Genomic DNA, 13,285 nt, shown 5'->3' with positions numbered 1-13,285 from the left:
TTTCCTCCAAGTCTTCCTCCGATGACTCTGGGGACTTTCCCTCTGATCCATCTCCTTGGGAGGAGCGATGACCATCCCTGCCTGAGAACCTGATGTTTGCTGGGTTCATTAGCACAATGGCAGAAACCATTCCATTCTAGCTTCTGACAGAAGAGGATGCAAGGCACAAGATGCTGGAGGTTCTCCAGTTTGTGGATGCCCAGATGGTGGCTGTTCCCGTCCATGAGATCTTCAAGGAGCAGCTGCTTAGGATTTGGGAACACCCCATCTCTATGCCTCCGGTGAACAATAAGGCCATCTCTATGCCCCTTCTATCGGCAGAGGAAGTACTACCCTCCCACCTCTCATGGCCACTCCCAATGGGTGAGCTCTGGGGCCTGCTCCAGGCAACCATGAGCCCCCAGACCTCAGCCGGTAGCCTAGTCCAGCCCCGCTATGGGGTTTTTGACTGGCTGTGAGGGGGCAAAAGTCAACTGTCTTTATCCTTGATGCATGGCCCTTTGGTCAGAGACTGGCTGCGGTTCTTCAAGGACCATTGGCCTAATATTACTTCAGACCAGTGTGTTTTGTCCATTGTTCGTCGAGGGTACAGACTGAACCTTCTGGGTGTCCCTCTGGACTCTCCCCTTGTCCCTCTTTGAGTCAGCCCTTGCATCAGGAAATACTTCTGGCAGAGCTTGCTGCCCTTATGGCTGCAAGGGCCATCAAGTCCATTCCACTGAGTCAGCAAGGATGGGGGTTCTACTCCAAATATTTCCTGATTCCAAAGAGAACAGGGAGACTCATCCTATTCTGGACTTGAGGGTTTTGAACTGTTTTCTTAAAAAGAAAAATTCAAGATGGTCTCTCTGGGCGCCCTGATTCCCCTCCTTCAGGGGAGAGATTGGCTTTGCTCCCTCAACCTCACCGACGCCTATGCCCACATCAAAATCTTCCACAGTCACAGGAAGTACTTCTGGTTTGTGATGGGTGAGCAATGTTTTCAGTACAGGGTGTTGCCATTTGGTCTGTCCGCTGCCCCCCATGTCTTCACCAAGTGTCTGGATTTAGTGGGAGTGATCCTCTATCAGTTGGGTGTGCAATTGTTCCCCTACCTGGACAATTGGCTCTTTGAGCTCAACCCAGGAGGGAGCAGCGATAACCCTGCGCTTGACCATTCGGGTACGGGAGTCTCTGGGGTTTGTCAACTACCCCAGGTCCCATCTGCACCCGTTGCGTCAGTTGAGCTTCATTGGTGCTCTCTTGGACACCGCAGAGGCCTAAGCGTATCTTCTATGCAGTCAGCACTCATGTTGGTATCCATTGCGGGAGTGATCTGACAAAGCCAGCACATGTCGGCTCACCGCATATTATGCCTCTTGGGACACATGGCCGTGACTGTCCACATAACGCCCTTTGCTCATCTGCATATGCGCAGAGCTCAGTGGGCCTTGTGGTCCCAGTGGCGGCAGGCCACCCAGGACCTCCGTATTTGCATCCACATTGCTCTACCTCTTTGGGACTCTGTCTTGATGGGAGAATCTGTCTTGATGGGAGAATCTGTCCAATTTGGAGCAGGGGGTGCCTTTTCAAACTCCCTCTTCCCAAATTGTACTCACTACAGATGCATCCAACCTGGGGTGGGGTACCCATGTGGAGGGACTCCGCTCCCAGGGTATATGGTCCGCTCAGGAAGCACAGTGTCAGATTAATTTCCTGGAGCGCCGTGCGATTCTGTACACACGCTGAGCGTTCCAGGATCGCCTGTTCAACAAAGTGGTCCTGATCCAGACCGACAACCAGGTAGCAATGTGGTATATCAGCAAGCAGGGACATACAAGATCTTTCCTCCTGTGCCAGGAAGCGGTTCATATCTGGGCCTGGGCACTATCCCAGGGTATGGTTCTCTGAGACAAGTACCTAGCCGGAACAGAGAATGTGGTGGCAAACAGACTGTCGAGCCTTCCAACCCCATGAGTGGTCCCTGAAACAGGAGGTGGCAAATCAAATATTCCACCTGTGGAGGACATGGATCTGTTCACCTCCCCCTGCAACAGGAAGGTGCACCAGTTCTGCTCCCTGTACAGGGAGGACAGAAAGCCAGCCTCGGACGCCTTTGCCTGTTATTGGGGCAAGGGCCTTCTGTTTGCTTATTCTGTGCTTCCTCTGGTGATGAAGACTCTCCTGAAGCTTCAACAGGACAGGAACTATGATCCTCATAGCCACTCATTGGCCAAGGCAGATATGGTTCCCACTCCTGCGAGACCTCTCCCTTTGGGACCCAATCAGTCTGGGAACTTCCCCAGACCTCATGACGCAGGATCAGGGCAGGCTATGCCATCCCAACCTCTGGACCTTGTCTCTGACAGCCTGGATGTTGAGCGGCTAATCCTGCAGTCCCTCGACCTCTCAGAGGATGTGTCTCTAGTCTTGGTGGCTTCCAGGACGTCTTATGGCCTGAAGTGGAGGAGTTTTTCCATGTGGTGTGGGTCCCATATCCTGGATCCGTTCTCCTGTTCCACACCAAAAATACTGGATTATCTCCTGTACCTTTCGGATGTTGGCTTGGAGACCAACTCAGGGTGCACCTGAGTGCTATTGGTGCCTACCACTAGGGTGAGGATGGGTTGCCCATCTCTGAGCACCCATAGTGGGACACTTTATGCGGGGTCTGCTTCAGTTGAAGCCTCTCCTGTGGCCTCCTGCCATGACCTGGGATCTCAATGTGGTGCTTGCTCAACTCATGAAAGCACTTTTTGAGCCGCCTCATTCTTATGACCTCAAGTACCTGACCTGGAAGATCATATTTTTGGTTGTGGTCACGTCAGTGTGCAGGGTCAGTGAGCTTCAGGCCTTTGTGTAGGGTGGCTATGACACTAAGTTCTTTCATGATAGTGTGTACGCACCCTAAGTTTCTGCCTAAGATGTTAACAGATTTCCATCTTAATCAGTCTATCGTCCTACCTACCTTTTCCCAAGCCTCATTTATGCCAGGGCAAACGGGCTGTGCATAGTCTGGATTGTAAAGAGTGTCTTAGCCTTCTACCTGGAGCACACAGCAAACCATAGGCAGTCCATAAGAACATAAGAAATTGCCATGCTGGGTCAGACTGTAACCGTCCAAGGGTCCACCAAGCCCAGCATCCTGTTTCCAACAGAGGCCAAAACCAGGCCACAAGAACCTGGCAATTACCCAAACACTAAGAACCACCCATGCTACTGATGCAATTAATAGCAGTGGCTATTCCCTAAGTATAATTGATTAATAGCCATTAATGGACTTCTCCTCCAAGAACTTATCCAAACCTTTTTTGAACCCAGCTACACTAACTGATAAACCAGGTCTTTCTAAACCTGTCTTGGTGACCTCCACGGCCAGTCAGGTTTCCAGGGTAGCCACAATGAAAATTCATGAGAAGTTTGCATTAACTGGGTCTCCAATATATGCTAACTTAGCTCGTGGAGGCAACTCTTTACCTCTTTTGACAGGAATAGATTGGGAGTTGCGGGTGCTAAGCAAACTGTCTAACTGGCTGGCAAATTGCATTTCTTTCTGCTATACTCAGGTGGGACTGCAACTTGAGGGCCCTATCAAGGCTCATTCTGTCAGAGCCATGGCAACTTCAGTGGCCCACTTGAGAGCAGTCCCTGTGGACGAGATCTGCAAGGCTGCGACATGGAGTTCTCGACACACTTTCACTGCTCACTGTCTGGTCAGGGATGGCCGACACGATAGCAGCTTTGGCCAGTCTGTCCTCCAGAATCTTTGTTGTAGAATCCAACTCTTCCTACCTACAGCCCATTGTTCGGGTTCAGGCAGTCTCCCTCTGTTACTAACAGCACCTGTGTTGTGCCTATTGGCACCAGGTTAGATGTCTTTTGGGCTGGTAGTGTTTCGGGAGTAGCCTGTAGCTAGGAATTCACCCATGTGTGAGGGCTACCAACCAGCTTCTCCTAGGAGAAAGCCGAGTTGCTTACCTGTAGCAGATATTCTAGGACAGCAGGATGTTAGCCCTCTCAAATCCCACCCGCCATCCCGCAGAGTTGGGTTTCTCCATTTTTGTTTTATTTTTTTGTAATTCTATGTTACAAGACTAAAGAGGGACCCGGCATCGACACGTGGATAGTGGTATGCTGGGCATGCTCAGTATGCCAGTCAAAGTTTCTAGAAACTTTGACATTTCCATGCTGGGTTCTGTCAGATGATGTTACCCATGTGTGAGGACTAACATCCTGCTGTCCTAGGAGAACACCTGTTACAGGTAAGCAACTCTGCTTTATCTCATAGTCATTTAGCCAAAGGCAACAGCAAGTTCAGTAATGCTTTAAATAGAGCAAAAAAAGCCAAAATGCTATCAGTAATAAACATTTTTTTACAGGTTCAAAAGACAGTGAATGTTAAATGGGCTCTTTTCCCTGCTCTAGAAAGCAGCAATAATGTGCAGTGCGTTATATTTTCCAATGTGAATAGCATTGATAGTTGACTAATAGGCACCCAGATTGCAAGATGGGTGCTTTTCTACTATTCTGCTATTCTTACGAAGGAGTGTAACTTTATGCAAACATAACTTATGTTGATTTGTAAAATGGGTTTGTTTTGTTTTTCTTCCATAAAAGTAAGATATTGATTATCTTTTGTGAAAGTTTAGCATGGCAGGGGAAGGAAAGAAATGGGGTTGTGGGTGTTGAGGCTCAATCTTAGCTGTTAAAGCTGAACTGAATGGAAAATGCTAAATTTGAAACATTTCTTACACTACTGTTTAGATGTTCACAAATATTCATTGTAAAATCACATGAACTACTGGGGGTATTTCACGTGGAAAAACAGGCAAAACTTAGCACAATGGTCTCCTGAAACTTGATTTATTTTTTGCATGGCCACCTTACGATCAGCCCACCTAATATTAAATCTGTTTTCAGATAGAAATTGTCACCTTAACTGATTTCTATCATAAATTATTTGCATAGTTAGTGAGTTCCCAAATGCTACTGAGGATAGAAAAAATTTTGGGGCATAATAAAACTATTGGAAGTACTGGAAAAAATCTGAAAGGCTGCACTTGTCTATGGATCTGCAGTGATTATGTTGCTTGATGAATATTTATTTCTTTAACACTGTATGCAATGGTTATTCCCTGGCAAAGGGAGCATGCTACTATATGTTTAATAACTACAGAGGAACCCACAAAAGGTAATATTGTATGAGGATCATCAGTACTGCAGTTTGCTACTGTAATGCCCATGAACATACTTTTTTTTTTTTTTTATGTCATGCATTGAGCTACAGGGCTAGTTCGTTTGTAAATGCCCCCTCTTTCTTACCATTTTTTAAGTGCAGGCTGGAAAGTACTAATATAGTAGCTAAATCTGTCTAGAGATACAAAACCTTGTCTTTCAGGGGACTGATTTGTGTGAAGTTGGTGGGGGTTGGAGGTCAGCAATATGCCTGGCATCTACCTTACTGAAAATGACCTTGGCCTGGTGAGGCTGCAGTCATTTTTAATGGGGCAAAAATTGAAGAATGCTCCAAGTCTATACATACCCATGGCTTGTTCTCCCTTGTTAATACATTGAAAAGATCTGGAAGCATAAAACGTTTTGAAATGAATCCATACTATATAAAGTTGTTAGAATTCTTGCACATTTCTGCTTACCTTATACTCATCTGGCAGTCTGATTAGTAGATAGTTTTAATTCTCATCTTGGCTAACAGGCCAATGCAAAAGGTGTGTTCAGCTGAACATACTGGTTTACCTGCTCTTGAACGCTCAGCTGCCAATACAGCAAGGAGTTTTATGCTCACAAAATGAGCATTCAGAAATGTGCAGACAGCTTAGCACCCTCACATGGAAATTCCATGCTAATGAGGGCATTAAGTATGCACTCCCAATGCAGAGAGGTGTGCTAGCTGAATACATATTTTTTTTAACATGCTGGAAACTTTATGCTTGGTCAGAGGTGGAGTAAAGCTTCCAGCGTAGGTATCTGGAGATGGACAAGCAATTAAAAATGTGTTTCCCGAGACCAGAGGTTAGCTGCCTCCACTTTACACAGATAAGTACTGACTTATCCAGGTAAGTGGCAGCGGCTAACCACAGCCAGATCGCCAAATAAGTATGAACTTGGCTGGCCAGCCTGAGAGACTTTTTTTTTTTTTTTTGTCTGCCCCATAGCATGTACAGTGCTGCACTACAGGGCTGTCATAGACTTTTCTGGTGGCCTCTCTCTCTCACACATTCACACACACGCTCCCCTCCTGAGTTAACCTGGGCATTCAACCCATGCTGAATGCATGTTTTAACTCATCAAATGCACGTTCAATGAGAGACTGCCTAATAGCCTTAGCAGCAGGTGACAAGGTGCTAGGAGGCATTTTGCAGAGGCAGCATTCACAGTCCTTGGGAGGGAACCCCAGCCTTGGCAAACCACTAACAGCTATGGAAAGAAATCTGGATAACACACGCTGGGTTCCAAAGGGAGCTTTGGCTTGTGGCCCACCAGCAAGGGCAGTAAGAGAGAGGAAGATGAAGGAACAAAAATGAAAATTGGTGAATGAAGGCTCGACTCTAGCCCTGCTTAGGGCTGGTTCAAATTGGATACCCCAAAAAGAGGAGGCCAAAAATTCTGTTCACTTGATGTACTGAGATGTCACACTTTGACCCACCTTATAACACTGTCACTGCTTGATTTTAGTTTTTCCACCCGTTTTCTGTCTGAAAACATTGGCAAAGTGTTGATTTTAAATATAACCAGATACTTAAAATCTAAAACCTGAAAATTAAGCAGAGCAAAATCTAAACTGAAATGGTGATCTGCAACTAATATCACAGTGGATCGTCACTTCTGTTTTCCCAGTTGCAAGTGTCTTTTTTTTTTCTCTCTCTCTCTGGGATGTATGTGTAGGAGTTAGATAACAATTTCCTGAAATAGTGTCCACACTACAAATTTTGTAACTTAACAAACTGTTTTGCAGCAAAAGTGATCTTGGTTTGATGTTTTTCTGGTACAAATTGTTTTATCAGTGTTTGAAACATTTAGAGACCTGTTTTTTGGGGGTTTTTTTTTTACTTCTGCATTCTGCCACTTGTATAGTTATAGCCATGAGTGGATGCTCTAGCCTTTCATATGAAATTAACAAACACTTTTGTTTTCATTATTGGCATCCCATTGCACCCATTAACATTAATCCATAGTAATCTTTTGTCCATACACTCTCATAAGTACTGGATATTCTCTTTTGTTGAAGAATTTTTAATATTTGTGATCTTTCCAAAGTGTTCCCTCATTTCATAAATTTGTTTCTTATTCAGTATTTTATAATCTGCAGAGCAGGCAGAGAGTTTGTTACTGAGGGACAAATATATCATGTCAGCAGTCATATAAACTAGACAAATCCTCTTCCAAGAGATCATTTTAGCACTTGAATATGAGGAGGATATTTTGGAAAGAACACTGTCTCAAATAGTTCATATTCTAGAAATGTAGTTTTTCATTCTGTTGTTCAATAAGCAATTTCTAATTGAGAAATTTGACATAGACCAATTTTGTTATATATTGTCTTAGCTTTGTGAGCTCCACTGCCTTTGGCTAAAATTTTGACTTCGTTTTGGAGCTGCTGGGAGTAATCACTGAGTGATTAAACTATGGGAGTCAGTGACTTCCTCTGAATAACCTAGCAAGACATGGGAAGTTAAATGTTTTACCCAGATCTTAAATTGGCATATCTCTATTGACCAACTCCCTTTTTGGTTCACTTTAGAATACATTATTGAAACAAACATTCATGATCTATCCTATAATACCACAAATCCTCTAGGTAAACTAAGAATGAAAAACAATTACACTCTAGAACGTGTAGATATTCATTAACTGTACATTCTTAACAGCTCCCTACTGATTTAGCTTGCACTGACATTCTTTGCCTTTTTCTGTCTTTCTATCTCTTTACTGTTCCCATTAGATCCTACTACTACCACCCCACCACCTACGGTACCAGAGCCTCACCCAACTGCTGGCATCACAGGCTTAGCAACAGCATTCAAAAAGGTTCATGTTCCAGCATCAACTTTGGCAACTGTCCGAGATGACTATTTGGGCACCATCATTGGTAGTGCAGTGGGCGGGGCTCTCTTCATGATTCTTCTTATTATCTTGGCTGGAATTATCTGCTATAGGAGAAGACGGACGTTCCGCGGTGACTACTTCACAAAAAACTACATACCCCCGTCGGATATGCAAAAAGAGTCGCAGATAGATGTTCTGCAGCCAGATGACCTTGATCCGTATCCTGACAGTGTAAAAAAGGAAACAAAATATCCAGTAAACAATGTAATAGGATACAGAGAGTATATAGGCGATGAGAAACCTGACTGGAATAACGTAGACAGTTATAATCACAGGTACCAAGAACAGTTTGAAAGACCAGTTGATTACTATGAATCTAAGACCATGTCTGTGGGACTTAAGTACATCAGAGAGGACTGTTATGACGAAAATGAAGATGACTTAGTTTCACACCTAGATGGTTCAGTAATCTCCAGACGGGAGTGGTATGTGTAGTGACCACTAAACACAATAGACTTGAAGCTGCGGTTTCATCCACTTTTGTCGATTTTCAGATTTCCTTGCAATTCATAATTTTTTGGGGGGACAGGGGTTTAAAAAGGCCTTTTGAAGTTGATTTTCAGGCTTAATTTTTTTTTTTGGGGGGGGGGGGGGGGGGGGGGGGGGGTTTGTATTTTTGACTTGACCAAATGGGGATGTCTGATCTTGGTCGAGTACATCCAAGCTGCTTTACAATGTCTAAAAATAAGTTTAAAAAATGCTGTACTACTGTTTCTCGTTCAAACATCATTTGCCTTTTAAATGTTGAGTACTTTATTGCTCTGTGGCATAACGAAAAAGGTAAAATATTAAGTGCACCAACTGAATTTTTTTAGTTTAATTATTTTCTTGGGGGTAAAATCCCAAAAGCACTATTTCTTATTGTATTTAAAATGATTTCTCCAGGCCTGAACAATTTAAAATAGATTATTTTTGTTAAAAATGTACCTCCTTGATTGCAGCAGAAGGAAAAACAATGGTGCATAAACTTCTAATCTGAGGCATCCTTGAATTAGACTTTCTTGTGCAATGATTTGTTAGAAGTAATTATTTTGGTGCAGCATTTTGACTTCTAAACTGATTTGACTGACCTTTTTGTACACAAGAATGAATACCTCTGCATTGAAATAATATTTGCCATAATTTGACCTGGTTAACTATGGTTTGCACTGAAAACTGTTGATTTAGCCTGATGAGTGCCCTGGATTTGCATAGTTACATATAATAAACTGTCACAGTATGTGTCTTTCAGCATTTGGTAGTGGTAAACATTATCTCATTACACTTGGGGCTCGTATTTGTATGTTTTTGCTTTTCCAGTGCTTTCTAGTTATGATACCTATGGTACAGACTAAGCATATTGATACTGTACTTTCTGATTTAAAGAATGAATGTCTGTTACCCGTTTATCTTCCCAACAGTATCTGCCTCCATCATCACTGGCAAATGTATTTGTGTTCTGCCAACATCCTGAGAGAGCTTTTGTATAGGGCTGATCAGAATTTGAGCTTTCAAAATGAATCAAATTTGTGAAGAAATCCATGGGAGCAGGTTGCTCACCTGTCCATGTTTGTAATTCTCTTTAAACGAGCATCCATAATAAACTGAAACTTGAGACAATTAGTAGCCCAAGAGGGCAAGACAAGCTGAGTTGTCTGTCTAGAACCTACAGCTTGTAAATATCAAGAAGATTAAGGTTGCAAGCAGCAGCTGTTCCTGATTTAAAAAGTACTTGCTGAAACGATTCATGCCTTGCTACAATGCAGTATGGCTTCTTCAAAATTTGGATTTGTATAAATACCTTATGAATAGGCGTGAATCTCTAGTAGACATAGTCAAATAATCCCCTAAGACTGTGCAAATATTTTGTTTACAACAAGATAGGTTGCAGCATATGGAATATCTCCAGATATTCAGCCAATTACAAACTTCTAGGAATATGTGTTCATGAATTCTGTGCAAGGCCACCAAAATTCTTTTTTCTTAGATGCTGGCCTTACCTGCATTTTGTTTTCCCTTTTATTTCCTTCAAAGTAAGGCAACAGATTTTGTGCTAATAAAGATTTGTTTTCTTTTACTCTGTAGCCTACTTTGGAAATATGATTTCTGCTGGTGAGTTAACAAGAAATTAGACATTTATTTTTCACATGGATGTAGTTTATATTCTCAGCAAGCCTGGATCCCTGTGCACGGTTCTGTTGTAATCTAACAAGTTGCTTTGTGAAATCTCATCAGTTTCAGGTTGGATGGACCTGTGTGACAGCAATTGCACAAGGTCTTGAAGTTTCAGGAATAAAAATTAATGACATACAGTAAACTGGCCTTATTTGGGTAATTTCCGTATTAAATATCCAGAAACAAAGGTAAAAAAAAAAAACAAGTTGCAGGTAATGTCTTCTTATCCGGTCAATTCAAAATGTCTTCATGAAAATTGGATTATCTCAACTGTTTTTAGAGTATTGAAAAAAAGCATTTAGTATTGAAATCCAGCCAGCATTTTTCTCTGATCTGATCAAGGTCCTGGAACTCTCAACAGCTAGTCGGAAATCCGTTATTACTCCTAGAACAGCCTCTTCTGCAACTTGTTTGCTGACCTTTTCTGTGCATCTGAGTGCACTATATGGAAACCATTTTACGTCATTCCAGTATTAAATGCAAAAATTGAAAACAACTTTTATCCTTTTCTGTTCTGCAAGGGATAATTGCAGTAAATGTTGAATAATAAAAGATAGGGCTAAAGAGCCTTCCGACCATGTGGGTTGGCATTTTATAATTTGGACCTTGTTTGACCTCCATATTTTGCAACACATCGTAGATATGGCCAAGTGGCCTTATGACCACACATCTCTGAGATGTTGTTTCTGCTGTAGAACTTGGGCAGGATGTGGGTTTGTATCCATCAACACCTTAAAGGGAAATTCATTTTGGATCATCTTGGGGGAATATCCGACTTCAAAAATCTTGCATCACTCTTGTATCTATTCTATCCAGAGAAACCACGCTAAGAATAAAATTCCATTTAATAACTTTAAACTTCCTATTTTTAGCTGAAATTTAGTTTTTCTAACTGCTCCAAAGCAATTGTGATATGCTGAAATCTCAGACAGGTGTAAGCATTTTAGAAGTTACAAAGTGAATATTCCCCCAACTGCAGAAAAATATATACGTAGTTTTCAACTTTGAAATTTTGAAGGATCTTTCATTTAGAACGATTTGCATTAATCTGATTAGGTAGAATTTTGTTTTCTTACCCACAGTATGACATTTTTCTATAGAAGATATGACCCATTTTACTTAGGTAATTTTAGTATGTGAGAGACGGCTAGAATAAGCATAAAGCATTGTTAAAGCTTCCATAGATACTTGATACTATAGGAAATAAAAAGTTCTGTGTTTTTTAGGCTGTCCATCTTAGGGATGCTCAGTAAGCTCTGGTACTAAAGCTGTGTTATCTAGAGAGAGAGCTCTTGGCTGTTTTGTGCTGTGAGATAAGGGAAACGAAGTGGGGTGCTGATGCCGCAAGTAAAAGTGGCAGTTCTTTGGGGTTCGTGCTGGAGCTATATCCTGCCCCCCCCCCCCGCTACCTTAAGAAATGAGTAGATAGAAAATGAATAAGGCTTCTTTCTATTAAACTGGTCTCTGGCCTTTTGCAATGGGGGAAGCACTTTGGAGTGACTGGAATGAGCTTGCATATACTGGGCTCAGTAGCAACGGTTCTCAGTTAGCAAAGCACTCCAAGTGAGGGGCATCACATCAACTTTTCTGATATCTAAGTCACATAGTTTGACCATGATTGCTAAAGCTACCTGGGTTCATTTTATGAAACTACAATGAAAAAACAAAGTTCAGTAAAATCAGGATAGAGGTCAAATGGTACGTTCTAGCACATATTGGAAAGAAATATTTGGGAAATTTGGAGTCCATATTGATTTCTTCAGAAAGGAGAAATCAGGTTATTGTTTTCAAATTAAAGTGGGCTGACTAGGATCATATGTTTTTGAACTTCTTTAGAAATAGGTTTTCAAAATCTTTTTAGCACTGCAAAAGTACAATTTTGAGCTGCATACTAAATACAGTATCTGTATTTAGATTATCGTCATACCCATACACTGTGATTTCATGTCAGTCTTTTAAAAGAAATGGCAACCTCCTCTTTCTATCTTAAAGGTGCCAAGTATTGGCAACGGTATGTATGACCATGCAGAAGGGAAATGTTTCACAAGACATGAGTTTTGGTTGTTGCTTTGGATTTGCCAATATGTGGTTTGTCAGCTGACCAAAGTTTCATCTTAAGTACAATCACATGTGAAATAGAATATCTGTATGCTTAAGAGTAAATCCAAGTGAGAACGCAGTATACTTTCCACAACTTTACTTTAAATTCACAAGTCCTAAACTTGCAATATTATCTTTGAAAGATAGCTTGTTGTCTTAGGAGAAAATAATTGTGATCTCATTTTTCATATGGGGTATTTTACTTGCGCTTCCTGTAAGTTTAGTATTTTGTAACAAATTCTGATTCAGAAGTGAGTATTTGATATACTCTGAGTGTATTGCTTACCAGCTTGAAAAGTTTGGTAAAGTATTTCAAGTTTAAATTTAAGAAATCAATGTAAGTGTTAAGTCTTTTAAAGTGTTTTGCTGTGTTTATATGTTTGCTGTAAATAGAAACAGAGTTGTAAACATGAATAGTTGTGTGAAATAAACATTTTTATTTGATTTTCCTAAATGAAAATGTGCATAATTGATTCATCTTAGGAGATATAGGCTTGCTTGTCTATATTACTGCATTCACTAGTTAGCCCGAGAGTTTTGTCATATTTATTAATCAAGATGAATGTATCAGCCAGTAGGAGGCTTTCTTTGGCTTCCACATGAGAAACCATGACTTCTGTTAGGCTTCTAGCACATTTCACTTAAATGTTAGAAGTCATGGTCTTCTGGAAATTGAATGCTGGCTCTGTGGTTGTCTGCTTCCAGTCGAGAGACCAAATATTGCAAAAGCATGGAGACTGAATTGCTCCCTCATTGTTGCGAGATGGTTCTTTCAGGCAATGTCTGAGGCCCATTTGAACAAGTAGTTTGGGGAAGCTTGCACCTTATGGTGTTCCATTCTGTTTATAAATGGAGGTCTTTGGTATTCAGTACTGTCAGTCTGGCAGCTTTTACGAGCACTAGAGAAAAAGAACTGAAAAATCCACTG

General features: G+C 41.6%; 1 protein-coding gene across 3 annotated transcripts in view; it reads left to right on the top strand.

Moving 5' to 3' along the window:
* NECTIN3 (nectin cell adhesion molecule 3) overlaps positions 1-13,285 on the top strand; it is a 274,465-nt gene that overhangs the window by 215,560 nt on the left and 45,620 nt on the right. The window contains exon 6 of one of the 3 annotated variants that reach the window (XM_029578108.1): positions 7,940-8,676. The exons of 1 other annotated variant lie outside the window; for it this stretch is intronic. In XM_029578108.1, the coding sequence (XP_029433968.1) occupies positions 7,940-8,538 (599 nt within the window). In that variant the 3' untranslated portion in view covers positions 8,539-8,676. Of the gene's footprint in view, positions 1-7,939; positions 8,677-13,285 lie in introns of those variants that run through there. One more of the 3 variants, XM_029578107.1, reaches the window with a different exon arrangement.

The sequence above is a fragment of the Rhinatrema bivittatum genome, chromosome 15 (genome assembly GCF_901001135.1).
Source record: "Rhinatrema bivittatum chromosome 15, aRhiBiv1.1, whole genome shotgun sequence".
Taxonomy (NCBI): Eukaryota; Metazoa; Chordata; class Amphibia; order Gymnophiona; family Rhinatrematidae; genus Rhinatrema; species Rhinatrema bivittatum.
Note: the sequence above shows the minus strand (reverse complement) of the source record. Positions and strands in the feature narration are given on the sequence as shown.